The sequence below is a fragment of the Salvelinus fontinalis genome, chromosome 16 (genome assembly GCF_029448725.1).
Source record: "Salvelinus fontinalis isolate EN_2023a chromosome 16, ASM2944872v1, whole genome shotgun sequence".
Classification (NCBI taxonomy): domain Eukaryota; kingdom Metazoa; phylum Chordata; class Actinopteri; order Salmoniformes; family Salmonidae; genus Salvelinus; species Salvelinus fontinalis.
The window spans coordinates 47,799,943-47,827,223 of record NC_074680.1 but is presented as its reverse complement, the minus strand read 5'-3'; the positions used below and the strand labels follow the sequence as shown (position 1 = coordinate 47,827,223).

Sequence of the window (27,281 nt, the reverse complement as noted above, 5' to 3'; positions counted from 1 at the left end):
CTCAGCATATTGACAGCAATATATTTCAGTAGTAAATCTATCTTTCATGAGGGATTTAGTACCTGTCACCCATAGCGGTAGAGTTGCTACATGTATGAGAAGCTTGATCATGTTGATGGTTCTGGAGAGAAGAGTCACATGGACAAGGCAAAAGGGTTTTCAGAAATTCAGAGATGTGATGTCATCTAGTGGGAGTGTCAAATGTATGTCAGCATCCCAAATGGCACCCTATTCCCTTTCTAGTGCACTACTTTAGACCAGAGCCCATAGGGGGGAGAGGAGAATAAGGCAATAGAGAAGGGAAGCTGAACTGAGCTGCCGGAGGGGAAGGAAATGACATCACTTTGACGTCAGAACTTGTGTTGCTATTCAAGCAGATCCCTTGTTCACCTACAGGTCTCCTGTTCAACTTAAAGGTGTATTGTGGAACATACCGGTATCTACATCATTGAAAGTCTCTTTTAGTCTTTAGATTTGATCTGTGTTATAGATTCTGCAGTCATCACACTAGAAATAGGATGTAAAGTGAAGAAATACCTGAACCGTTTCTTCAAGACAACAACATCAACCACATTATTTGGTCTAGAGGTTTGATATCAACTTCCTCCATGTGCTCAGACATCTACAGCGGTGGATAGCAGGTGTGCTGGGTGTTGATGTACACTGCAGTTATGGACTAAAGGATCAGAAGGGGGTTTGTAGAAGAGAGAAGGGTATCTACATCACTGTGTTGACTTCAGGTCAGAACAGTAATACACTGCACTGACTTCAGGTCAGAACAGTAATACACTGCACTGACTTCAGGTCAGAACAGTAATACACTGCACTGTCTTCAGGACAGAACAGTAATACACTGCACTGACTTCAGGTCAGAACAGTATAATATAGTATTGTATAAACTAGTAGTATGACTGCTGGTACTATAATATAGTATTGTATAAACTAGTAGTATGGCTGCTGGTACTATTATATAGTATTGTATAAACCAGTAGTATGGCTGCTGGTACTATAATGTAGTATTGTATAAACTAGTAGTATGGCTGCTGGTACCATAATATAGTATTGTATAAACTAGTAGTATGGCTGCTGGTACTATAATATAGTATTGTACAAAACTAGTAGTATGGCTAGTGGTACTATACTATAGTATTGTATAAACTAGTAGTATGGCTGCTGGTACTATAATATAGTATTGTATAAACTAGTAGTATGGCTGCTGGTACTATAATATAGTATTGTATAAACTAGTAGTATGGCTGCATACAAGTTTCACTGAGAGGAGAGAGAGAGGGGGGTGGGCAGGCTAGAGGGGAAAGAAAGTAGAGACATTAGTAGAACTAGAGTTAGAGGTCCACCTACAGTATGTGATGAGACCATCAGACATTAGTAGAACTAGAGTTAGAGGTCCCCCTACAGTATGTGATGAGACCATCAGACATTAGTAGAACTAGAGTTAAAGGTCCCCCTACAGTATGTGATGAGACCATCAGACATTAGTAGAACTAGAGTTAGAGGTTCCCCCTACAGTATGTGATGAGACCATCAGACATTAGTAGAACTAGAGTTAAAGGTCCCCCTACAGTATGTGATGAGACCATCAGACATTAGAAGAACTAGAGTTAGAGGTCCCCCTACAGTATGTGATGAGACCATCAGACATTAGTAGAACTAGAGTTAGAGGTCCCCCTACAGTATGTGATGAGACCATCAGACATTAGTAGAACTAGAGTTAGAGGTCCCCCTACAGTATGAGATGAGACCATCTCTTTACATATTATATTACATCCTATTGAAATACTGGGGTTTTTGTGCAGCTGTACTTGTTGTCTGTATCACTGTGTTGACTCACAGCACAGAAGTACATGCCGCTGTCTCCTGCCTCCAACTTCTTCACTGTGAAAGATCCCCTCTCAGCTACAGTCTTGTTGGCTGATAATTTGTCTTCACTGAAATCCCCTGAATACTCAGGTTTGGAACTGGGAGTAGTGAAGGCTACCTGCTTCATTCCCTCTCCTGGAAGCTGTCTGTACCAGTACATCTGGAAGTAGCTTAGACCCTTAGTGTGACTGCAGTTCATCAGAGCATCCCTGTCTTTCAGTTCCCAGAGTATGGTGGGTGTCTGAGTGACTTCACTCCCCTCAACAAGACCTGTAAGGATACAGTGAGAATGAAATCAATAGAGTTAGGTACAGTTAGACCTGAATACATCAAGACTCAGGTGAAGTGAACATATGCTTGGAAACATCAATATCTATAACTAGAGAAGTCCTTCATTGTAAATAAGAATGTTGTTCTGAACTTTCCTGGTTAAATAAATGAAACATTATGAAACTGTACCTGCAGCACAGAGCAGTGAGACAGTAACAGTGGAGAGAAATGTGAACATGTTTGATCACGTTATATGTGAGAGTGCTGGAAAGAGTCTGGTATCAATGTATATAAAACAAGAGGAGTGTCACATAGATGAATAGATGCCAATCAGTAGACCACGGCAGGTTCCACCATATTCAACATGTCAGTGAAGTGGGAGGGACTGATGATCTGAATACATCATGCTAATTAGTGGTTCAGACTGTAGAGACATTCACATTATTAAAGTTAGAGATCCCCCTACAGTCCATGATGAGACCATCAGCTCTTTACATATTATAATCTATCCTATAGAGCTCGCCAGCTTGTAGTCCTAAAACACGGAAATGAGTCAGCATTTTCTACCTCTGGTTCGTTGGCCATTGCTGTGGGAGAAATGAAGGGGTGAAATAATGGGGTTTTGGGATATAAGGTCTGAAGTTAAAACAGGCTTTGGAGATATTATACATTTTGTTCTGTTCAATAACTTAAGGATCGGACCCTTTTTTTCAATTTCTCCTAAAATGACATACCTGAATCTAACTGCCTGTAGCTCAGGACCTGAAGCAAGGATATACATATTCTTGATACCATTTGAAAGGAAACACTTTGACGTTTGTGGATCTGTGAAATTAATGTAGGAGAATGTAACACATTAGATCTGGTAAAAGATCTGGTAAAAAGAAAATGTACGTTTTCCCCGACGGAAAAAAATTAATCGTCTTTGAAATGCAAGAGAAAGGCCATACTTCGAAATAGGAGTCTAGGTGTAATTTATATTTTAGCCACCAGATGGCAGTAGTGTGTGTGCCAAGAATCAGACTTATCCAGTGAAGAATTACATTACTGCACAATATTTTGAATTAATCCTGACAGGAGTTTTACCAAATGTGCCATTTTTGGTCCATTGATATATTTTCAAGTACATAACTATAGAGAACACAGACAAATTATATGGTAATATCAAATTAAAGTTTACACACTTCCAGAAATGTCATACATGATGGATCATTAGCTCATTCACTAACATTCACACATCTAGATGGCCGGGCGGGGTGGGTATGGAGCCAGAGACAGCAGTGGGGTCAAACTGTAGAACATAAAACTGGGTTTTAACCAACAAAACTATGCTACATTTTATCTCTGGGACCCTCAGGATGACCAATCAGAGCCAGACTACTGAATGTATGAATATTTGAATGGGAGATGTTTTAAACCATTTCTAATTATTATTACTTGTGGTGTTTCATTTCTTTACTATCAAAGTCTTCACTTTAATGATGCCAAAGACACAACAGTGGTCTCTATGAGATCCCAAGTTTGAGGGATCCCTCGTGCAAGATTTACCCAGGTCGTCAGGAGAGGTCACCAGGTGGAGATTATTATCCCATCCTCGCCGCCAAATGTGGTGGTTCATTTCTTTACTATCAAATCAGGAGAGACAAATGTATCATACAAGTCAGAGTTATACTTAAACTAAATCTTTAATAGCGAGAGCTTTGCAATAGCGATGGCCGGTAAACTAATCACCGTTTCTGATGATCCGTTGAGACCCGAAACAAAAGTTCAAAGGTTTTTTATAGCCAAGACACACCCCTTTCAACCTACATGACGAACAACAGATATATAGAATGGGTCACAAGGTTAAGATTTGTATGAAAGATACCTATAATACATAGCAGACAGTCTCTGCTAAGTCCTGCTGTTACCACAGTATGGTGTTGTAGCTGGGGAGAGTGTGTTCCACCTGCTGATACCACAGTATGGTGTTGTACCTGGGGAGAGTGTGTTCCACCTGCTGATACCACAGTATGGTGTTGTAGCTGGGGAGAGTGTGTTCCACCTGCTGATACCACAGTATGGTGTTGTAGCTGGGGAGAGTGTGTTCCACCTGCTGATACCACAGTATGGTGTTGTAGCTGGGGAGAGTGTGTTCCACCTGCTGATACCACAGTATGGTGTTGTAGCTGGGGAGAGTGTGTTCCACCTGCTGATACCACAGTATGGTGTTGTAGCTGGGGAGAGTGTGTTCCACCTGCTGATACCACAGTATGGTGTTGTAGCTGGGGAGAGTGTGTTCCACCTGCTGATACCACAGTATGGTGTTGTAGCTGGGGAGAGTGTGTTCCACCTGCTGATACCACAGTATGGTGTTGTAGCTGGGGAGAGTGTGTTCCACCTGCTGATACCACAGGATGGTGTTGTAGCTGGGGAGAGTGTGTTCCACCTACTGATACCACAGTATGGTGTTGTCTCAGAGACCTGAGATGACCTGAGATGACCTGAGACCTGAGATGAACCCTGCAGGAGGAGTCTATGTGGGACAGGAAGCAGGGTTTAGTAGAGCAGAGAGGGAGATCTGATGCACTGATATCTGGAGGTAGTTGATTGATGGTTAAAGGACATTTTTACCCGTTTAGAATTTTATATTATTTTTGTCGATCTCTTAGTGATTTTCTAATGATTCCCTCGGTCATTTCAGGTTTTAATGTGTATCTGAGTTTTTGGCGTTCCATCAGGCAGAAATATGTCCGTTGTGACGTAGTACTATGGTAAAGTCTCTCTCAGTATGACGTAGTACTGTGGTAAAGTCTCTCTCAGTATGACGTAGTACTGTGGTAAAGTCTCTCTCAGTATGACGTAGTACTGTGGTAAAGTCTCTCTCACAACACTGGAAGTTAATAGGAATATGAATTGTAGATCACTAAAACGTCCATCATACATGTCAGATTACAATACTGGCTGATGTCATCACTCAGGAGGATGTCTTCTCTACAATGAGCCATTGATCATATTTTTGAGATGTTCCTACTGGAGAGATGTGTAATTTAACGTGTAATTTCTCCTGCACATTTCTCCTATTTGTCTGTCTCTTCAGTCCAGGGTGCATTGCATGGTGCCGCTACCAAAGATATTAGAGAAAGGAGATAGGAATCCCATTGGGCAATGAATGGAGGAATGTATAACGCCCCACCCAGCAGACTGTCGATTGGTCTGGACCCCTTTACTGCCGACACGGAGCCCCGCCGATTCATCACGACTGGTCTGCCGACGTCAGCAGACTGTCGATTGGTCTGGACCCCTTTACTGCCGACACGGAGCCCCGCCGATTCATCACGACTGGTCTGCCGACGTCAGCAGACTGTCGATTGGTCTGGACCCCTTTACTGCCGACACGGAGCCTCGCCGATTCATCACGACTGGTCTGCCGACGTCAGCAGACTGTCGATTGGTCTGGACCCCTTTACTGCCGACACGGAGCCCCGCCGATTCATCACGACTGGTCTGCCGACGTCAGCAGACTGTCGATTGGTCTGGACCCCTTTACTGCCGACACGGAGCCTCGCCGATTCATCACGACTGGTCTGCCGACGTCAGCAGACTGTCGATTGGTCTGGACCCCTTTACTGCCGACACGGAGCCTCGCCGATTCATCACGACTGGTCTGCCGACGTAACCGTACGAGGGAGTTTCTTACAGGCTCTTCGGTTGCGATGTCACCCGCAAGCCCCATCTGCTAGCCTGCTAGCCACGGCCTGCTAGCTGTTTGAATTGCCGTGTCTCCAGCTCGCCTAGCTACTCACTGCACCCTATGATCACCCGGCTACACATGCCTCTCCCTAATGTCAATATGCCTTGTCTATTGCTGTTTTGGTTAGTGATTATTGTCTTATTTCACTGTAGAGCCTCCAGCCCTGCTCATTATGCCTTAGCTAGCCCTTTTGTTCCACCCCCCACATATGCCGTGAACTCACCTGGCTTAAATGGTGCCTCTAGAGACAAAACCTCTCTCATCGTCACTCAATGCCTAGGTTTACCTCCACTGTACTCACATCCTACTATACCCTTGTCCGTACATTATGCCTTGAATCTATTCTTCCGCGCCCAGAAATCTGCTCCTTTACTCTCTGTTCCGAACGCACTAGACAACCAGTTCTTATAGCCTTTAGCCGTACCCTTATCCTACTCCTCCTCTGTTCCTCCGGTGATGTAGAGGTTAACCCATGCCCTGCAGCCCCCAGCATCACTCCCATTCCCCAGGCGCTCTCATTTGTTGACTTCTGTAACCGTAAAAGCCTTGGTTTCATTCATGTTAACATTAGAAGCCTCCTCCCTAAGTTTGTTTTATTCACTGCTTTAGCACACTCCGCCAACCCTGATGTCCTAGCCGTGTCTGAATCCTGGCTTAAGAAGGTCACCAAAAATCCTGAAATTTCCATCCCTAACTAAAACATTTTCCGACAAGATAGAACTGCCAAAGGTGGGCAGAGTTGCAATCTACTGCAGATATAGACTGCAGAGTTCTGTCATACTATCCAGGTCTGTGCCCAAACAATTCGAGCTTCTACTTTTAAAAATCCACCCTTCCAGAAACAAGTCTCTCACCGTATAGACCCCCTTCAGCCCTTGTCCCCCGGGTCACCCTGTCCTGTCTTGGCTAAACGCTCGACAGGCACAAGTGTGACAGTATGCGTGTGAACAGCCTTTGCAGATGTATTTCCTACACCTGCAGCACACCGTGTGTGTCTTGGAGTCATTCTTCGGTGGGCAGAGCTGACACCTCTTTCTCTTACTTGCCCCGGTGGCCGGGGTATCGGCCGGGCCAGCGGCGGGCTCCTCGGGTTGTTGGCGAGCTGTAGCACTCTGTAGGACTTTGACAAGTGCTGACGCCGCACCTGTCACAACACTCTCTCCTCCTTTTTCGCTTCCGAGGCATCCAGTCAGGTTTGATCTCTCGCCATATGACAAAGGCGTTGTAAGAAGACACGTCGAGGATGTTGTGGAAGATGACCAGGGGCCAGCGGGCAGTCATCCGTCTGTAGGTCCCGACCACCTTGTCTAGGTTGTCCACGCCGCCCTTGTTGCAGTTGTAGTATAGGATGACAGCCGGCTTCCTGTCGCGGCGATCGCTGACCTCGGCCTCTGTGTGCAGCGTGCTCAGAAGTAGCACGTTCAATCTTTTTCTTTGCCAGGTAGGACACTAGAGTGGCGGTGGGCGTGAAGGCAAACCTGGAGGACAGGACCTGCCTGCCCTTTGACTCGAGCAGCGCCGGCGGGAGCTCGGCCTTGTTCTTTCGCACCGTGCCCACTATGGTGAGGTTCCTCTCGAGGAGCCGCTGGCCCAGTTCGTAGGAGGTGAAGAAATTGTCACAGGTGACATTGTGACCACTCAGTCCCGTTGTCAGATCGAGGACGACGCGCATCCCCTGGTTCTTCTCGGGGACACCGCTGGCCGCCTTGCCGGTGTCCACTTGCATCTTCCGAGCGTAGCTGGACTTGGCGTCGCAGGCCACCCATGACTTTATGCCGTATTTCGCCGGCTTGCTGGGAATGTGCTGACGGAAAGGACAGCGGCTTTTGGCAGCGGAGAAGAGATTGGCGTCATTACTGGCTACTTGGGGACAATGAGTGCTATGTTATACATATACTACCTCTCAATACACACACACACACACACACACACACACACACACACACACACACACACACACACACACACACACACACAGCAAAGTGTTGTTGAAGTGGACCAGTGGTGGATAGCAGGTGTGCTGGGTGTTGATGTACACTGCAGTTATGGAGTAAAGGATCAGAAGGGGGTTTTGTAGAAGAGAGAAGGGTATCTACATCACTGTGTTGACTTCAGGTCAGAACAGTAATACACTGCACTGACTTCAGGTCAGAACAGTAATACACTGCACTGACTTCAGGTCAGAACAGTAATACACTGCACTGACTTCAGGTCAGAACAGTAATACACTGCTCTGACTTCAGGTCAGAACAGTAATACACTGCACTGACTTCAGGTCAGAACAGTAATACACTGCACTGACTTCAGGTCAGAACAGTAATACACTGCACTGACTTCAGGTCAGAACAGTAATACACTGCACTGACTTCAGGTCAGAACAGTAATACACTGCACTGACTTCAGGTCAGAACAGTAATACACTGCACTGACTTCAGGTCAGAACAGTAATACACTGCACTGACTTCAGGTCAGAACAGTAATACACTGCACTGACTTCAGGTCGGAACAGTAATACACTGCACTGACTTCAGGTCAGAACAGTAATACACTGCACTGACTTCAGGTCGGAACAGTAATACACTGCACTGACTTCAGGTCAGAACAGTAATACACTGCACTGACTTCAGGTCAGAACAGTAATACACTGCACTGACTTCAGGTCAGAACAGTAATACACTGCACTGACTTCAGGTCAGAACAGTAATACACTGCACTGACTACAGGTCAGAACAGTAATACACTGCACTGACTTCAGGTCAGAACAGTAATACACTGGACTGACTTCAGGTCAGAACAGTAATACACTGCACTGACTTCAGGTCAGAACAGTAATACACTGCACTGACTTCAGGTCAGAACAGTAATACACTGCACTGACTTCAGGTCAGAACAGTAATGCACTGCACTGACTTCAGGTCAGAACAGTAATACACTGCACTGACTTCAGGTCAGAACAGTAACACACTGCACTGACTACAGGTCAGAACAGTAATACACTGCACTGACTTCAGGTCAGAACAGTAATACACTGCACTGACTTCAGGTCAGAACAGTAATACACTGCACTGACTTCAGGTCAGAACAGTAATACACTGCACTGACTTCAGGTCAGAACAGTAATACACTGCACTGACTTCAGGTCAGAACAGTAATACACTGCACTGACTTCAGGTCAGAACAGTAATACACTGCACTGACTTCAGGTCAGAACAGTAATACACTGCACTGACTTCAGGTCAGAACAGTAATACACTGCACTGACTTCAGGTCAGAACAGTAATACACTGCACTGACTTCAGGTCAGAACAGTAATACACTGCACTGACTTCAGGTCAGAACAGTAATACACTGCACTGACTTCAGGTCAGAACAGTAATACACTGCACTGACTACAGGTCAGAACAGTAATACACTGCACTGACTTCAGGTCAGAACAGTAATACACTGCACTGACTTCAGGTCAGAACAGAAGCTGAAAACATACTTATTTCAATCAATTTCCAGGGATTTCAAAGTGCTCTTTGAAAGAGAGAGGGGGGGGGGGGGCAGGGGAGGGGGGAGAGAGAGAGGGGGGGGGGGGCAGGGGATATAGCGAGAGAGTGGAGAGAGAGAGGGGGGAGTTATAGGTCCCCCTACAGTATGTGATGAGACCATCAGACATTAGTAGAACTAGAGTTAGAGGTCCCCCTACAGTATGTGATGAGACCATCTCTTTACATATTATATTACTTCCTATTGAAATACTGGGGTTTTTGTGCAGCTGTACTTGTTGTCTGTATCACTGTGTTCACTCACAGCACAGAAGTACATTCCACTGTCTCCTGCCTCCAACTTCTTCACTGTGAAAGATCCCCTCTCAGCTACAGTCTTGTTGGCTGAGAATTTGTCTTCACTGAAATCCCCTGAATACTCAGGTTTGGAATTGGGAGTAGTGAAGGCTACCTGCTTCATTCCCTCTCCTGGAAGCTGTCTGTACCAGTACATCTGGTAGTAGCTTAGACCCTTAGTGTGACTGCAGTTCATCTGAGCATCCCTGTCTTTCAGTTCCCAGAGTATGGTGGGTGTCTGAGTGACTTCACTCCCCTCAACAAGACCTGTAAGGATACAGTGAGAATGAAATCAATAGAGTTAGGTACAGTTAGACCTGAATACATCAAGACTCAGGTGAAGTGAACATATGCTTGGAAACATCAATATCTATAACTAGAGAAGTCCTTCATTGTAAATAAGAATGTTGTTCTGAACTTTCCTGGTTAAATAAATGAAACATTATGAAACTGTACCTGCAGCACAGAGCAGTGAGACAGTAACAGTGAAGAGAAATGTGAACATGTTTGATCACGTTATATGTGAGAGTGCTGGAAAGAGTCTGGTATCAATGTCTATAAAACAAGAGGAGTGTCACATAGATGAATAGATGCCAATCAGTAGACCACGACAGGTTCCACCATATTCAACATGTCAGTGAAGTGGGAGGGACTGATGATCTGAATACATCATGCTAATTAGTGGTCCAGACTGTAGAGACATTCACATTATTAAAGTTAGAGGTCCCCCTACAGTCCATGATGAGACCATCAGCTCTTTACATATTATATTCTATCCTATAGAGCTCGCCAGCTTGTAGTCCTAAACACAGAAATTAGTCAGCATGTTCTACCTCTGGTTCGTTGACCATTGCTATGGGAGAAATGAAGGGGTGAAATAATGTGGTTTTGGGATATAAGGTCTGAAGTTAAAACAGGCTTTGGAGATCTTATACGTTTTGTTCTGTGCAATAACTTAAGGATCGGACCCTTTTTTTCAAATTTCTCTTAAAATGACAAACCTGAATCTAACTGCCTGTAGCTCAGGACCTGAAGATATGTATATTATTGATATCAGTTGAACATAAGCACTTTTGGATCTGTGAAATTAATGTAGGAGAATATAACACATTAGATCTTGTAAAAGATCATTAAATATTTTTTTTTAAATGCGTTTTCCCACCCCAAAAATTAATCGTCTTTTAAATGCAAGAGAAAGACCTTACTTTCAGATTGGAGTCTAGGTGTAATTTAGATTTTGGCCACCAGATGGCAGGTTTGTGTTTGCACATTTTCAGACTAATTCAGTGAAGAATTACATCACTGCACAATATTTTCTATAATTCTGACAGTAGTTTGACCAAATGTGTCATTTTTTTTTCATGTACATAACTATAGAGAACTATAGAGAACATAGAACAATTATATGGTAATAACAAATTAAAGTTTATTCCGTTCACCAGCTCCGGACGTGTAAGTCTGATAAGAGAATTATGTTCTCCAAGTACATAACCCAATCTAATTATATTACTCAGTCTGCAAACCAGAATTTGTAAGATCCTGGTCGAATTAAACAGACGGAGGCCCAGCTAAAATAGTCAATAAGGTTTATTCACGGGAACGTTCTTAAGTAAAGAATACAAAACAATTCATTTTATACTGACTTCCCACGCACACACATTCACACAACCATACGCACACACATACACACACACAAACAGACGCACACACATACACACAAACAGACGCACACAATGTCCCGCTACGCACACACTGTCTCACTACCCAGCCGACAGAGATTAGGGAGACCTTGTCATTGAGACGTACTCCCTGTTCTCTCCCAAATCTCTAGTCAGGTCGGCACCAAGCTCAGACAGTCTGTGTTTATAATACCATAAAGACATATTGTCTTTACCCTAATTCTGACTAGGACTACACATTTGTTGATTATGATTTTATACATTCTACTCAATTCCATACAATTATATGTTTCAGGGCGGAATATTCTAATCATTCAATTAACAGATAATTCTCAACTATCAAAGTCACAGTCCATCTAGGGTTTAGTTCAGCTGTACTTGTTATATTATATCAACACTGGGGGTTTAGTTCAGCTGTACTTGTTATATTATATCAACACTGGGGGTTTAGTACAGCTGTACTTATTATATTATATCAACACTGGGGGTTTAGTACAGCTGTACTTGTTATATTATATCAACACTGGGGGTTTAGTTCAGCTGTACTTGTTATATTATATCAACACTGGGGGTTTAGTACAGCTGTACTTGTTATATTATATCAACACTGGGGGTTTAGTTCAGCTGTACTTGTTATATTATATCAACACTGGGGGTTTAGTGGATTTATTTAGGATCCAGATTAGTTCCTGCCAAGGCAGCAGCTACTCTTCCTGGGTTTTTTTATGGATCCCCATTAGTTCCTGCCAAGGCAGCAGCTACTCATCCTGGGGTTTATTGTGGATCCCCATTAGTTCCTGCCAAGGCAGCAGCTACTCTTCCTGGTGTTTATTGTGGATCCCCATTTGTTCTTGCCAAGGCAGCAGCTACTCTTCCTGGGGTTTATTATGGATCCCCATTAGTTCCTGCCAAAGCAGCAGCTACTCTTCCTGGGGTTTATTATGGATCCCCATTAGTTCCTGTCAAGGCAGCAGCTACTCTTCCTGGGGTTTATTATGGATCCCCATTAGTTCCTGCCAAGGCAGCAGCTACTCTTCCTGGGGTTTATTATGGATCCCCATTAGTTCCTGCCAAGGCAGCAGCTACTCTTCCCGGGGTTTATTATGGATCCACATTAGTTCCTGCCAAGGCAGCAGCTACTCTTTCTGGTGTTTATTGTGGATCCCCATTAGTTCTTGCCAAGGCAGCAGCTACTCTTCCTGGGGTTTATTGTGGATCCTCATTAGTTCCTGTCAAGGCAGCAGCTACTCTTCCTGGGGTTTATTATGGATCCACATTAGTTCCTGCCAAGGCAGCAGCTACTCTTCCTGGGGTTTATTATGGATCCACATTAGTTCCTGCCAAGGCAGCAGCTACTCTTCCTGGTGTTTATTGTGGATCCCCATTAGTTCTTGCCAAGGCAGCAGCTACTCTTCCTGGTGTTTATTGTGGATCCCCATTAGTTCCTGCCAAGGCAGCAGCTACTCTTCCTGGGGTTTATTATGGATCCCCATTAATTCCTGCCAAGGCAGCAGCTACTCTTCCTGGGGTTTATTGTGGATCCTCATTAGTTCCTGTCAAGGCAGCAGCTACTCTTCCTGGGGTTTATTATGGATCCCCATTAGTTCCTGCCAAGGCAGCAGCTACTCTTCCTGGTGTTTACTAAGGATCCACATTAGTTCCTGCCAAGGCAGCAGCTACTCTTCCTGGGGTTTATTATGGATCCACATTATTTCCTGCCAAGGCAGCAGCTACTCTTCCTGGTGTTTATTGTGGATCCCCATTAGTTATTGCCAAGGCAGCAGCTACTCTTCCTGGGGTTTATTATGGATCCACATTAGTTCCTGCCAAGGCAGCAGCTACTCTTCCTGGGATCCAGCAAAGTTAAGTCAGTTATTTACATTTAAAAACATGACATTACATTTCATAACAGATTTCACAGCACATTAAGTGTTCGCCGTCAGGCCACAACATACACTATATGTGACTGATTTCAGGAAACTAGGTGTATGTCGCGTGTCACTTCTTGACATGAGAGGCATTTGAACGTAAACCATTATTAAAAACTTTTTTGAGGCTCGCCGCCATTGGACTCTGGAGCAGTGGAGGGATGAATCTCTGGAGTGATGAATCACCCTTCACCATCTGGCAGTCCGATAGACGACTCTGGGTTTGGCGGATGCCTGGAGAACACTTCATGCCCCATTGCATAGTGCCAACTGTAAAGTTTGGTGGAGGAGGAATAATGGTTTGTGGCTATCGTTCATGGTATGGTCCTCTTAGTTCTTAGATCTTAATGGATCTTAATGCTACAGCATATAATGACATTCTAGAATATTCTGTGCTTCCAACTTTGTCGCAAGAGTTTTGAGGTACTTACAGAAGAGGAACTTTTTGAGGCAATGAAATATTTGCAGTCTGGAAAAACACCAGGGCTTGATGGTATACCAGTAGTATTTCTGACCTTTTTTGATGTACTTAAAGATCCATTATTAGCATGTTTTTATTACTCCTATAAAAATGGTACACTTTCAGGTACTCAACAAGAAGGTCTGATTTCATTACTACTGAAACAGGACCCAGGTGGTAAGTATAAAGACCCAGTCCTTTTAAAAAACTGGAGGCCTCACACTTAAATATTGTGATGCGAAAATCCTGGCGACATGCATAGCACATAGGATAAAAAAGGTTTACCAGATATTGTTCATCCTGATCAGACAGGTTTTTTACATAGACAATATATTAGAGATATTACTTGAAAAATGTAACATCAAAGATAGCAGGCCTGGTCTTTACAACCTAATTTTGAAAATAAGTTTTGAGGAAAGGAGAGGAGGCAGAGGAGGCAGAGTGGAGAGGTGCTGATGGGAGGAGAGGAGGCAGAGGGGAGAGGTGCTGGTGGGAGGAGGGGAGGCAGAGGGGAGAGGTGCTGGTGGGAGGAGGGGAGGCAGAGGGAAGTGGTGCTGGTGGGAGGGGGTGAGGCAGAGGGGACAGGTGCTGGTAGGAGGAGGGGAGGCAGAGGTGAGAGGTGCTGGTGGGAGGAGGGGAGGCAGAGGGGAGAGGTGCTGGTGGGAGGAGAGGAGGCAGAGGGGAGAGGTGCTGGTGAGAGGAGAGGAGGCAGAGGGGAGAGGTGCTGGTGGGAGGAGAGGAGGCAGAGGGGAGAGGTGCTGGTGGGAGGAGGGGAGGCAGAGGGGAGAGGTGCTGGTGGGAGGAGAGGAGGCAGAGGGGAGAGGTGCTGGTAGGAGGAGGGGAGGCAGAGGGGAGAGGTGCTGGTGGGAGGAGGGGAGGCAGAGGGGAGAGGTGCTCGTGGGAGGAGGGGAGGCAGAGGGGAGAGGTGCTGGTGGGAGGAGAGGAAGCAGAGGGGAGAGGTGCTGGTGGGAGGAGAGGAGGCAGAGGGGAGAGGTGCTGGTGGGAGGAGGGGAGGCAGAGGGGAGAGGTGCTGGTGGGAGGAGGGGAGGCAGAGGGGAGAAGAGCTGGTGAGAGGAGGGGAGGCAGAGGGGAGAGGTGCTGATGGGAGGAGGGGAGGCAGAGGGGAGATGGGAGAGGTGCTGGTGGGAGGAGAGGAGGCAGAGGGGAGAGGTGCTGGTGGGAGGAGGGGAGGCAGAGGGGAGAGGTGCTGGTGGGAGGAGGGGAGGCAGAGGGGAGAGGTGCTGGTGGGAGGAGGGGAGGCAGAGGGGAGAGGAGCTGGTGAGAGGAGGGGAGGCAGAGGGGAGAGGAGCTGGTGAGAGGAGGGGAGGCAGAGGGGAGAGGTGCTGGTGAGAGGAGGGGAGGCAGAGGGGAGAGGTGCTGGTGGGAGGAGGGGAGGCAGAGGGGAGAGGTGCTGGTGGGAGGAGGGGAGGCAGAGGGGAGAGGAGCTGGTGAGAGGAGGGGAGGCAGAGGGGAGAGGTGCTGATGGGAGGAGGGGAGGCAGAGGGGAGATTGGAGAGGTGCTTGTGGGAGGAGAGGAGGCAGAGGGGAGAGGTGCTGGTGGGAGGAGGGGAGGCAGAGGGGAGAGGTGCTGGTGGGAGGAGGGGAGGCAGAGGGGAGAGGTGCTGGTGGGAGGAGGGGGGGCAGAGGGGAGAGGTGCTGGTGGGAGGAGAGGGGGCAGAGGGGAGAGGTGCTGGTGGGAGGAGAGGAGGCAGAGGGGAGAGGTGCTGGTGGGAGGAGAGGAGGCAGAGGGGAGAGGAGCTGGTGGGAGGAGAGGAGGCAGAGGGGAGAGGTGCTGGTGGGAGGAGGGGAGGCAGAGGGGAGAGGTGCTCGTGGGAAGAGGGGAGGCAGAGGGGAGAGGTGCTGGTGGGAGGAGGGGAGGCAGAGGGGAGAGGTGCTGGTGGGAGGAAGGGAGGCAGAGGGGAGAGGTGCTGGTGAGAGGAGGAGAGGCAGAGGGGAGAGGTGCTGGTGGGAGGAGGGGAGGCAGAGGGGAGAGGTGCTGGTGGGAGGAGAGGAGGCAGAGGGGAGAGGAGCTGGTGGGAGGAGAGGAGGCAGAGGGGAGAGGTGCTGGTGGGAGGAGGACAGGCAGAGGGGAGAGGTGCTGGTAGGAGGAGGGGAGGCAGAGGGGAGAGGTGCTGGTGGGAGGAGAGGGGGCAGAGTGGAGAGGTGCTGGTGGGGTTAGGGGAGGCAGAGGGGAGAGGTGCTGGTGGGAGGAGGGGAGGCAGAGGGGAGAGGTGCTGGTGGGAGGAGAGGAGGCAGAGGGGAGAAGTGCTGGTGGGAGGAGGGGAGGCAGAGGGGAGAGGTGCTGGTGAGAGGAGGGGAGGCAGAGGGGAGAGGTGCTGGCAGCAGGGCCGGCCCAAGGCACAAGTGACATAAGCGATCGCTTAGGGTCCCCGGCCGCTAAGGAGCCCCAGATCAGAAAACACACAGATATATATATATATATATTTTGGAAACTCAGTCAGTGTCTCAACATACTGTTGAGAGTAATTGTTGTTGAATACACAAGGTGCAATTTCTAAATGTGGTTGTGCATCAGCAGTTTTTCTTGTTATGTCAGTCAGCTCAATTAGCGATGTCAGCTAGCAATTTTTAGATTGGTAAGTTAGTATAGCCAGTAGCTAAACTTGTAGTAATCATGGCCAAATACTGACCGGGTACGCAGGGCTCATGCCCAGGGACACTGACCTCCAGGGGGGCCCTGACCTCCGGGGGGCCCTGACCTTCGGGGGCCGTGACTTCCGGGGGGCCCTGACCTCCGGGGGGCCCTGACTTCCAGGGGGCCCTGACTTCCAGGGGGCCCTGACTTCCAGGGGGCCCTGACTTCCAGGGGGCCCTGACTTCCGCGGGTTCCTGACTTCCGGGGGTTCCTGACTTCCGGGGGGCCCTGACTTCCGGGGGGCCCTGACCTCCGGGGGGCCCTGACCTCCGGGGGGCCCTGACCTCCGGGGGGCCCTGACCTCCGGGGGGCCCTGACCTCCGGGGGGCCCTGACCTCCGGGGGGCCCTGACTTCCGGGGGGCCCTGACTTCCGGGGGGCCCTGACTTCCGGGGGGCCCTGACTTCCGGGGGGCCCTGACTTCCGGGGGGCCCTGACTTCCGGGGGGCCCTGACCTCCGGGGGGCCCTGACCTCCGGGGGGCCCTGACCTCCGGGGGCCCTGACCTCCGGGGGCCCTGACCTCCGGGGGCCCTGACTTCCAGGGGGGCCCATTTATTTTGTTAGTAACTCTCACTCAGATATCATTAACATGGCATAAGCTATGGCAAAATGAGTAAAATTGCATGAAATTTGTTTAAAAATTACGCCATTTTTTCTGCCCATTGTCAAAATGTGTAGAACTGCAGAAAACTTGCTTTAGAACTGCAACACGTTCTCTCTGCCCCATGGCAAAATGTGTTGAATTGCAGGAAATTTACTTTAAAACATAAACAATATGCCTGCTTGGTGGGGCGGCCACCCAACCAAATCTCGCTTAGGGCCCCAAAAAGGCTCGAGCCCGGCAGGATGGACAGAGAGGGAAGGTATTTCATTTCAGCACACAGCAGAACGTGTGCTTCTCCTCCCAACTGGCCTACAGCTGCAGATTTCTCTCATCTAGCTAGTGCCCCAAGAGGACCCCTATTCTCTATACAGTGCACTACTGTTGACCAGGGCCAATGAGATTCTGGTCAAAAGTAGTGCACTATGTGGGGAATAGGCTAGCCATTTGGGACACAGCCTATAACTAGCAGATTCCTAAAGGACATTTATTGGAGACAAGGCAAGCTAATTTTACAATAATCATATTGACATGTGTAGGTCTCTCTCTCTCTGTCTCTCAACTCCCTCTCAACTCCCCCCCTCTCTCTCTCTCTCTCTCTCTGCTCTCTCTCTCTGCTCTCTCTCTCTGCTCTCTCTCTCTGCTCTCTCTCTCTGCTCTCTCTCTCTGCTCTCTCTCTCTGCTCTCTCTCTCTGCTCTCTCTCTCTGCTCTCTCTCTCTGCTCTCTCTCTCTGCTCTCTCTCTCTGCTCTCTCTCTCTGCTCTCTCTCTCTCTCTGCTCTCTCTCTCTGCTCTCTCTCTCTGCTCCCTCTCTCTGCTCCCTCTCTCTGCTCCCTCTCTCTGCTCCCTCTCTCTGCTCCCTCTCTCTGCTCCCTCTCTCTGCTCTCTCTCTCAGCTCCCTCTCTCAGCTCCCCATCTCAGCTCTCTCAGCTCCCCATCTCAGCTCTCTCAGCTCCCCATCTCAGCTCTCTCAGCTCCCCATCTCAGCTCTCTCAGCTCCCCATCTCAGCTCTCTCAGCTCCCCATCTCAGCTCTCTCAGCTCCCCATCTCAGCTCTCTCAGCTCCCCATCTCAGCTCTCTCAGCTCCCCATCTCAGCTCTCTCAGCTCCCCATCTCAGCTCTCTCAGCTCCCCATCTCAGCTCTCTCAGCTCCCCATCTCAGCTCTCTCAGCTCCCCATCTCAGCTCTCTCAGCTCCCCATCTCAGCTCTCTCAGCTCCCCATCTCAGCTCTCTCAGCTCCCCATCTCAGCTCTCTCAGCTCCCCATCTCAGCTCTCTCAGCTCCCCATCTCAGCTCTCTCAGCTCCCCATCTCAGCTCTCTCAGCTCCCCATCTCAGCTCTCTCAGCTCCCCATCTCAGCTCTCTCAGCTCCCCATCTCAGCTCTCTCAGCTCCCCATCTCAGCTCTCTCAGCTCCCCATCTCAGCTCTCTCAGCTCCCCATCTCAGCTCTCTCAGCTCCCCATCTCAGCTCTCTCAGCTCCCCATCTCAGCTCTCTCAGCTCCCCATCTCAGCTCTCTCAGCTCCCCATCTCAGCTCTCTCAGCTCCCCATCTCAGCTCTCTCAGCTCCCCATCTCAGCTCTCTCAGCTCCCCATCTCAGCTCTCTCAGCTCCCCATCTCAGCTCTCTCAGCTCCCCATCTCAGCTCTCTCAGCTCCCCATCTCAGCTCTCTCAGCTCCCCATCTCAGCTCTCTCAGCTCCCCATCTCAGCTCTCTCAGCTCCCCATCTCAGCTCTCTCAGCTCCCCATCTCAGCTCTCTCAGCTCCCCATCTCAGCTCTCTCAGCTCCCCATCTCAGCTCTCTCAGCTCCCCATCTCAGCTCTCTCAGCTCCCCATCTCAGCTCTCTCAGCTCCCCATCTCAGCTCTCTCAGCTCCCCATCTCAGCTCTCTCAGCTCCCCATCTCAGCTCTCTCAGCTCCCCATCTCAGCTCTCTCAGCTCCCCATCTCAGCTCTCTCAGCTCCCCATCTCTGCTCTCTCAGCTCCCCATCTCTGCTCTCTCAGCTCCCTCTGCTCTCTCAGCTCCCTCTGCTCTCTCAGCTCCCTCTGCTCTCTCAGCTCCCTCTGCTCTCTCAGCTCCCTCTGCTCTCTCAGCTCCCTCTGCTCTCTCAGCTCCCTCTGCTCTCTCAGCTCCCTCTGCTCTCCCAGCTCCCTCTGCTCTCCCAGCTCCCTCTGCTCTCCCAGCTCCCTCTGCTCTCCCAGCTCCCTCTGCTCTCCCAGCTCCCTCTGCTCTCCCAGCTCCCTCTGCTCTCCCAGCTCCCTCTGCTCTCCCAGCTCCCTCTGCTCTCCCAGCTCCCTCTGCTCTCCCAGCTCCCTCTGCTCTCCCAGCTCCCTCTGCTCTCCCAGCTCCCTCTGCTCTCCCAGCTCCCTCTGCTCTCCCAGCTCCCTCTGCTCTCCCAGCTCCCTCTGCTCTCCCAGCTCCCTCTGCTCTCCCAGCTCCCTCTGCTCTCTCAGCTCTCTCTGCTCTCTCAGCTCTCTCAGCTCCCTCAGCTCTCTCAGCTCTCTCTCTCTCTCAGCTCTCTCTCTCAGCTCTCTCTCTCAGCTCTCTCTCTCAGCTCTCTCTCTCAGCTCTCTCTCTCAGCTCCCTCTCTCAGCTCCCTCTCTCAGCTCCCGTACTATTTGGTCGCAGGCTTTTTAACAGAACAGAAAATCTGCCAACCGTTATCAACATTGTAAATACTGAGATATATCTGCCCAAAAGGTTTGTGAGCTGTTCCCTGCAGCATTAGGCCGGCCTGGCAGAGAGAACTGTGCTAGGCTTACTGCAATGAACGCAGATCTCTGTCTACGTCCCAAATCAAACCCTATGTAGTGCACCGCTTTTGACCAGGGCCCATAAGGCTCTAATCAAAAGTAGTGTACTATGTAGGGAATAGGATGTTCTTTAACTAGCCATAGGTGAGATGGAAGAATTACAAACGTGAGCTTTTTATCTGCCTGTGAGAAAAAATATATATATTTAAAGGGAACATCTTTTTGTTATCTTCAGTATTAAATGTCATAATGATGTTTTAAAGCGTTACAGATCCTGGCGAGGGTGGAAAGGGCGATGACTTCCTCCACCTACAATGGCCTACAGAACACTACTGTAGACAAGAGAACTATGTCCTACAGAACACTACTGTATCCAAGAGAACTATGTCCTACAGAACACTACTGTAGACAAGAGAACTATGGCCTACAGAACACTGACCTAATGTAGGGGGTCATGTAGGGGGTCATGAAGGGGTCTAATGTAGGGGGTCATATAGGGTTCTAATGTAGGGTTCTAATGTAGGGGTCTAATGTAGGGGGTCATATAGGGTTCTAATGTAGGGGGTCATGTAGGGTTCTAATGTAGGGGTCTAATGTAGGGGGTCATATAGGGTTCTAATGTAGGGGTCTAATGTAGGGGGTCATAGAGGGTTCTAATCTAGGGTTCTAATGTAGGGGTCTAATGTAGGGGGTCCAGAGGGTTCTAATGTAGGGGTCTAATGTAGGGGGTCCAGAGGGTTCTAATGTAGGGGTCTAATGTAGGGGGTCATGTAGGGGCCTAATGTAGGGGGTCATGAAGGGTTCTAATGTAGGGGTCTAATGTAGTGGGTCATGAAGGGTTCTAATGTAGGGGGCCATGTAGGGTTCTAATGTAGGGGGCCATGTAGGGTTCTAATGTAGGGGGTCATGTAGGGTTCTAATGTAGGGGTCTAATGTAGGGGGTCATGTAGGGTTCTAATGTAGGGGTTTAGTGTAGGGGGTCATGTAGGGGTCTAGTGTAGGGGGTCATGTAGGGGTCTAATGTAGGGGGTCATGAAGGGGTCTAGTGTATTGTACCAGACCAGAACAAGGCCTAGTTTAGGGTTAGGGTTATAGAGCTGTAGTGTATTGTACCAGACCAGAACAAGGCCTAGTTTAGGGTTAGGGTTATAGAGCTGTAGTGTATTGTACCAGACCAGAACAAGGCCTAGTTTAGGGTTAGGGTTATAGAGCTGTAGTGTATTGTACCAGACCAGAACAAGGCCTAGTTTAGGGTTAGGGTTATAGAGCTGTAGTGTATTGTACCAGACCAGAACAAGGCCTAGTTTAGGGTTAGGGTTATACAGCTGTAGTGTATTGTACCAGACCAGAACAAGGCCTAGTTTAGGGTTATCGAGCTGTAGTGTATTGTACCAGACCAGAACAAGGCCTAGTTTAGGGTTATAGAGCTGTAGTGTATTGTACCAGACCAGAACAAGGCCTAGTTTAGGGTTATAGAGCTGTAGTATATTGTACCAGACCAGAACAAGGCCTAGTTTAGGGTTAGGGTTATAGAGCTGTAGTGTATTGTACCAGACCGGAACAAGGCCTAGTTTAGGGTTATAGAGCTGTAGTGTATTGTACCAGACCAGAACAAGGCCTAGTTTAGGGTTAGGGTTATAGAGCTGTAGTGTATTGTACCAGACCAGAACAAGGCCTAGTTTAGGGTTAGGGTTATAGAGCTGTAGTGTATTGTACCAGACCAGAACAAGGCCTAGTTTAGGGTTATAGAGCTGTAGTGTATTGTACCAGACCAGAACAAGGCCTAGTTTAGGGTTAGGGTTATAGAGCTGTAGTGTATTGTACCAGACCAGAACAAGGCCTAGTTTAGGGTTATAGAGCTGTAGTGTATTGTACCAGACCAGAACAAGGCCTAGTTTAGGGTTATAGAGCTGTAGTGTATTGTACCAGACCAGAACAAGGCCTAGTTTAGGGTTAGGGTTATAGAGCTGTAGTGTATTGTACCAGACCAGAACAAGGCCTAGTTTAGGGTTAGGGTTATAGAGCTGTAGTGTATTGTACCAGACCAGAACAAGGCCTAGTTTAGGGTTAGGGTTATAGAGCTGTAGTGTATTGTACCAGACCAGAACAAGGCCTAGTTTAGGGTTAGGGTTATACCGCTGTAGTGTATTGTACCAGACCAGAACAAGGCCTAGTTTAGGGTTATAGAGCTGTAGTGTATTGTACCAGACCAGAACAAGGCCTAGTTTAGGGTTAGGGTTATAGAGCTGTAGTGTATTGTACCAGACCAGAACAAGGCCTAGTTTAGGGTTAGGGTTATACCGCTGTAGTGTATTGTACCAGACCAGAACAAGGCTTAACACAGCTTTAATAACAACAACAAGGCATTTCGTTTCATTACTACAACAATAGTAGTAACAATAGTAGGTTCAAAATGTATATTTCCACAGGGCCAAGTGTTGAGTTAGGTTGGTTAGTCTTTTCCACAGGGCCAAGTGTTGAGTTATATTGGTTAGTCTTTTCCACAGGGTCACGTGTTGAGTTATATTGGTTAGTCTTTTCCACAGGGTCACGTGTTGAGTTATATTGGTTAGTCTTTTCCACAGGGCCAAGTGTTGAGTTATATTGGTTAGTCTTTTCCACAGGGCCACGTGTTGAGTTATATTGGTTAATCTTTTCCACAGGGCCAAGTGTTGAGTTATATTGGTTAGTCTTTTCCACAGGGCCACGTGTTGAGTTATATTGGTTAGTCTTTTCCACAGGGTCACGTGTTGAGTTATATTGGTTAGTCTTTTCCACAGGGCCAAGTGTTGAGTTATATTGGTTAGTCTTTTCCACAGGGTCAGGTGTTGAGTTATATTGGTTAGTCTTTTCCACAGGGCCAAGTGTTGAGTTATATTGGTTAGTCTTTTCCACAGGGCCAAGTGTTGAGTTATATTGGTTAGTCTTTTCCACAGGGCCACGTGTTGAGTTATATTGGTTAATTTCTATAATTTCCAGTGAGATGTTGTTTATAGTGAATCTGATGAGGTTTTCTGGTCGAGAACAGATTATACAGATGATAGGAGCATTACACCTGGTCCCAGATCTGTTTGTGCTGTCTTGCCAACTCCTATGGTCATTACCTAGCCTGGTCACAGATCTGTTTGTGCTGTCTTGCCAACTGCTATGGTCAATGTCAAGGAAGACGTCGCAAACAGATCTGGGACCTGTCTAACCTGGTTTCATATCAGATAAAAACATACACATCATATGGATCAGTTTCATCAACCTGCAAATAAACAACAGTAAATTAACCAAAAGCCATCTGTGTAAATACAATCAACAAGCAAAGACGAGAAAAATAAAAGTCACATTTTAATATGTTGGCTATATGGTGGCTTTACAATTGCATTCCTATTTTAAAGAGTACATCTTTGGTGTTACACAGGGTCAGGTTTAAGGCTTCTGCCTGTACCGTACTTTAATAAACCCTCACAGTGGCATATCGTGTTGGTTCAATAACTATATCCATTATTTTTCCAACCGTCCTCGAAGCTGTAGGACAGTAAAGAGAGCTGCTATACCTTTTGCAATAACCATTAATTTTGTTTGAATAAAAGTATTTTTAATAAAAGTCTTGTAATGCAGTTTGAACACAACCAGGCTGTTGTAGAGATGACATCATAAAGATCGTCCAGACGACAGGACATGACATCATAAAGATCGTCCAGACGACAGGACATGACATCATAAAGATCGTCCAGACGACAGGACATGACATCATAAAGATCGTCCAGACGACAGGACATGACATCATAAAGATCGTCCAGACGACAGGACTTGACATCCTAAAGATAGTCCCGACCCAGCTACAACACCGTGGGAGCAGACGACAGGACATCCTAAAGATAGTCCCGTCCCAGCTACAACACCTTGGGAGCAGATGACAGGACATGACATCATAAAGATAGTCCCGATCCAGCTACAACACCGTGGGAGCAGACGACAGGACATGACATCATAAAGATAGCTATTGTGTAGCTATTCTCTCCGCAAGGCAATCAAACTAGCTAAGTCCCAGTACAGAGACAAAATTGAGTCGCAATTCAACAGCTCAGACACAAGAGGTATGTGGCAGGGTCTACAGTCAATCACGGATTACAAAAAGAAAACCAGCCCCGTCGCGGACCAGGATGTCTTGCTCCCAGACAGGCTTAATAACTTTTTTGCTCGCTTTAAGGACAATACAGTGCCATTGACACGGCCCGCTACCAAAACCTGCGGGCTCTCCTTCACTGCAGCCGAGGTGAGTAAAACATTTAAACGTGTTAACCCTCGCAACGCTGCAGGCCCAGACGGCATTCCCAGCCGCGTCCTCAGAGCATGCGCAGACCAGCTGGCTGGTGTGTTTACGGACATATTCAATCAATCCTTATCCCAGTCTGCTGTTCCCACATGCTTCAAGAGGGCAACCAATGTTCCTGTTCCCAAAAAGCTAAGGTAACTGAGCTAAACGACTACCGCCCCGTAGCACTCACTTCCGTCATCATGAAGTGCTTTGATAGACTAGTCAAGGATCATATCACCTCCACCCTACCGGACACCCTAGACCCACTCCAATTTGCTTACCGACCCAATAGGTCCACAGACGACGCAATCGCAACCACACTGCACACTGCCCTAACCCATCTGGACAAGAGGAATACCTATGTGAGAATGCTGTTCATCGTCTACAGCTCAGCATTTAACACCATAGTACCCTCCAAACTCGTCATCAAGCTCGAGACCCTGGGTCTCGACCCCGCCCTGTGCAACTGGGTCCTGGACTTCCTGACGGGCCGCCCCCAGGTGGTGAGGGTAGGTAACAACATCTCCACCCCGCTGATCCTCAACACTGGGGCCCCACAAGGGTGCGTTCTGAGCCCTCTCCTGTACTCCCTGTTCACCCACGACTGCGTGGCCATGCACGCCTCCAACTCAATCATCAAGTTTGCGGATGACACTACAGTGGTAGGCTTGATTACCAACAACGACGAGACGGCCTACAGGGAGGAGGTGAGGGCCCTCGGAGTGTGGTGTCAGGAAAATAACCTCACACTCAACGTCAACAAAACAAAGGAGATGATTGTGGACTTCAGGAAACAGCAGAGGGAGCACCCCCCTATCCACATCGACGGGTCAGTAGTGGAGAAGGTGGAAAGTTTTAAGTTCCTCGGTGTACACATCACTGACAAACTGAATTGGTCCACCCACACAGACAGTGTTGTGAAGAAGGCACAGCAGCGCCTCTTCAACCTCAGGAGGCTGAAGAAATTCGGCTTGTCACCAAAAGCACTCACAAACTTCTACAGATGCACAATCGAGAGCATCCTGTCGGGCTGTATCACCGCCTGGTACGGCAACTGCTCCGCCCACAACCGTAAGGCTCTCTAGAGGGTAGTGAGGTCTGCACAACCCAGGGGGCAAACTACCTGCCCTCCAGGACACCTACACCACCCGATGTCACAGGAAGGCCATAAAGATCATCAAGGACAACAACCACCCAAGCCACTGCCTGTTCACCCTGCTATCATCCAGAAGGCGAGGTCAGTACAGGTGCATCAAAGCAGGGACCGAGAGACTGAAAAACAGCTTCTATCTCAAGGCCATCAGACTGTTAAACAGCCACCACTAACATTTAGCGGCCGCTGCCAACATACTGACTCCAGCCACTTTAATAATGGGAATTGATGGAAATTATGTAAAAATGTACCACTAGCCACTTTAAACAATGCCACTTAATATAATGTTTACATACCCTACATTACTCATCTCATATGTATATGTATATACTGTACTCTATATCATCTACTGCATCTTGCCTATGCCGTTCTGTACCATCACTCATTCATATATCTTTATGTACATATTCTTTATCCCTTTACACTTGTGTGTATAAGGTAGTAGTTGTGGAATTGTTAGGTTAGATTACTTGTTGGTTATTACTGCATTGTCGGAACTAGAAGCACAAGCATTTCGCTACACTCGCATTAACATCTGCTAAGCATGTGTATGTGACAAATAAAATTTGATTTGATTTGACATCATAAAGATAATCCCGATCCAGCTACAACACCGTGGGAGCAGACGACAGGACGTGACATCATAAAGATAGTCCCGACCCAGCTACAACACCGTGGGAGCAGACGACAGGACGTGACATCATAAAGATAGTCCCGACCCAGCTACAACACCGTGGGAGCAGACGACAAGACTTGACATCATAAAGATAGTCCCGACCCAGCTACAACACCGTGGGAGAAGATGACAGGACTTGACATCCTAAAGATAGTCCCGACCCAGCTACAACACCGTGGGAGCAGACGACAGGACATGACATCCTAAAGGTAGTCCCGACCCAGCTACAACACAGTGGGAGCAACGACAGGACTTGACATCCTAAAGATAGTCCCGACCCAGCTACAACACCGTGGGAGCAGACGACAGGACTTGACATCCTAAAGATAGTCCCCGACCCAGCTACAACACCGTGGGAGCAGACGACAGGACTTGACATCCTAAAAATAGTCCCGACCCAGCTACAACACAGTGGGAGCAACGACAGGACTTGACATCCTAAAGATAGTCCCGACCCAGCTACAACACCGTGGGAGAAGATGACAGGACTTGACATCCTAAAGATAGTCCCGATCTAGCTACAACACCGTGGGAGCAGACGACAGGACATGACATCCTAAAGATAGTCCCGACCAAGCTACAACACCGTGGGAGCAGACGACAGGACTTGACATCCTAAAGATAGTCCCGACCCAGCTACAACACCGTGGGAGAAGATGACAGGACATGACATCATAAAGATAGTCCCGACCCAGCTACAACACCGTGGGAGCAGACGACAGGACATGACATCCTAAAGATAGTCCCGATCCAGCTACAACACCGTGGGAGCAGACGACAGGACGTGACATCATAAAGATAGTCCCGACCCAGCTACAACACCGTGGGAGCAGATAACAGGACGTGACATCATAAAGATAGTCCCGACCCAGCTACAACACCGTGGGAGCAGACGACAGGACTTGACACTATTACACTGAGGAATCAGTCTCACTCTCTCTCACACACACAGACACACACACACACCCCCTCCCGCAGTCCATCCCTCCCTATCTCTCTGTCAGTCATCTTTCTTGGCGGAGGCCTCCTGGTCGTGGCGTGTTATGATCTTGTAGACGCTCTTCCTGAAGCAGCTGTCGGAGGTCAGTCGTCGGGCAGTCTCCCTCAGGTCCTCTATGCTGGCGCTGTCGCCACGGGAAACCACGAATGACTGGGAGTGTTTCACTGCAGATGAAAAAACAGGAGTGTTTGTGTGCGTGTGTGTCACAGGAGGTTGGTGGCACCTTAATTGGGGAGGATGGCTCATAATAATGGCTGGAGGGAAATTAGTGGAATCAAACACATTCGCTCCGTTCCAGCCATTATTATGAGCCATCCTCCCCTCAACAGCCTCCGCTGGTGTGCATGCGTACGT

At 48.2% G+C, this 27,281-nt stretch overlaps 2 protein-coding genes and 1 gene segment (V, D, J or C); all 3 read right to left on the bottom strand.

Annotated features, from left to right (window-relative positions):
* Positions 1–1,786: 1,786 nt before the first annotated feature.
* LOC129813394 (T cell receptor beta variable 18-like) lies at positions 1,787–2,454 on the bottom strand. The segment is given in 2 exon segments: positions 1,787–2,148; positions 2,338–2,454. Coding segments are annotated over 2 exon segments (411 nt in total).
* A 4,465-nt stretch (positions 2,455–6,919) lies between these two features.
* LOC129813393 (uncharacterized) lies at positions 6,920–10,213 on the bottom strand. Its single transcript, XM_055865733.1, has 4 exons — positions 10,165–10,213; positions 9,648–9,975; positions 7,360–7,704; positions 6,920–7,313 (listed from the first exon to the last, which is right to left on the bottom strand). Exons 1-4 carry the CDS (start codon positions 10,211–10,213, stop codon positions 6,920–6,922), a joined length of 1,116 nt encoding a protein of 371 aa, XP_055721708.1.
* Positions 10,214–22,119: 11,906 nt separating this feature from the next.
* Positions 22,120–27,281, bottom strand: part of plekhd1 (pleckstrin homology domain containing, family D (with coiled-coil domains) member 1) — a 35,556-nt gene continuing 30,394 nt past the window's right edge. The window contains exon 12 of the mRNA XM_055865606.1: positions 22,120–27,091. Coding sequence (XP_055721581.1) covers positions 26,928–27,091 — 164 coding nt within the window. The 3' untranslated portion in view covers positions 22,120–26,927. The remainder of the gene's footprint in view (positions 27,092–27,281) is intronic.

Bases quoted from the DNA above. Each gene is read 5' to 3' on its own strand.
- LOC129813393 (XM_055865733.1), bottom strand. From the start codon at position 10,213: ATGTTCACATTTCTCTTCACTGTTACTGTCTCACTGCTCTGTGCTGCA. The intron at 9,976-10,164 runs GTACAGTTTCAT...GTATCCTTACAG, and splicing joins CTCACTGCTCTGTGCTGCAG to GTCTTGTTGAGGGGAGTGAA. The intron at 7,705-9,647 runs GTACAGCTGCAC...CGCTGCCAAAAG, and splicing joins CACAGTGATACAGACAACAA to CCGCTGTCCTTTCCGTCAGC.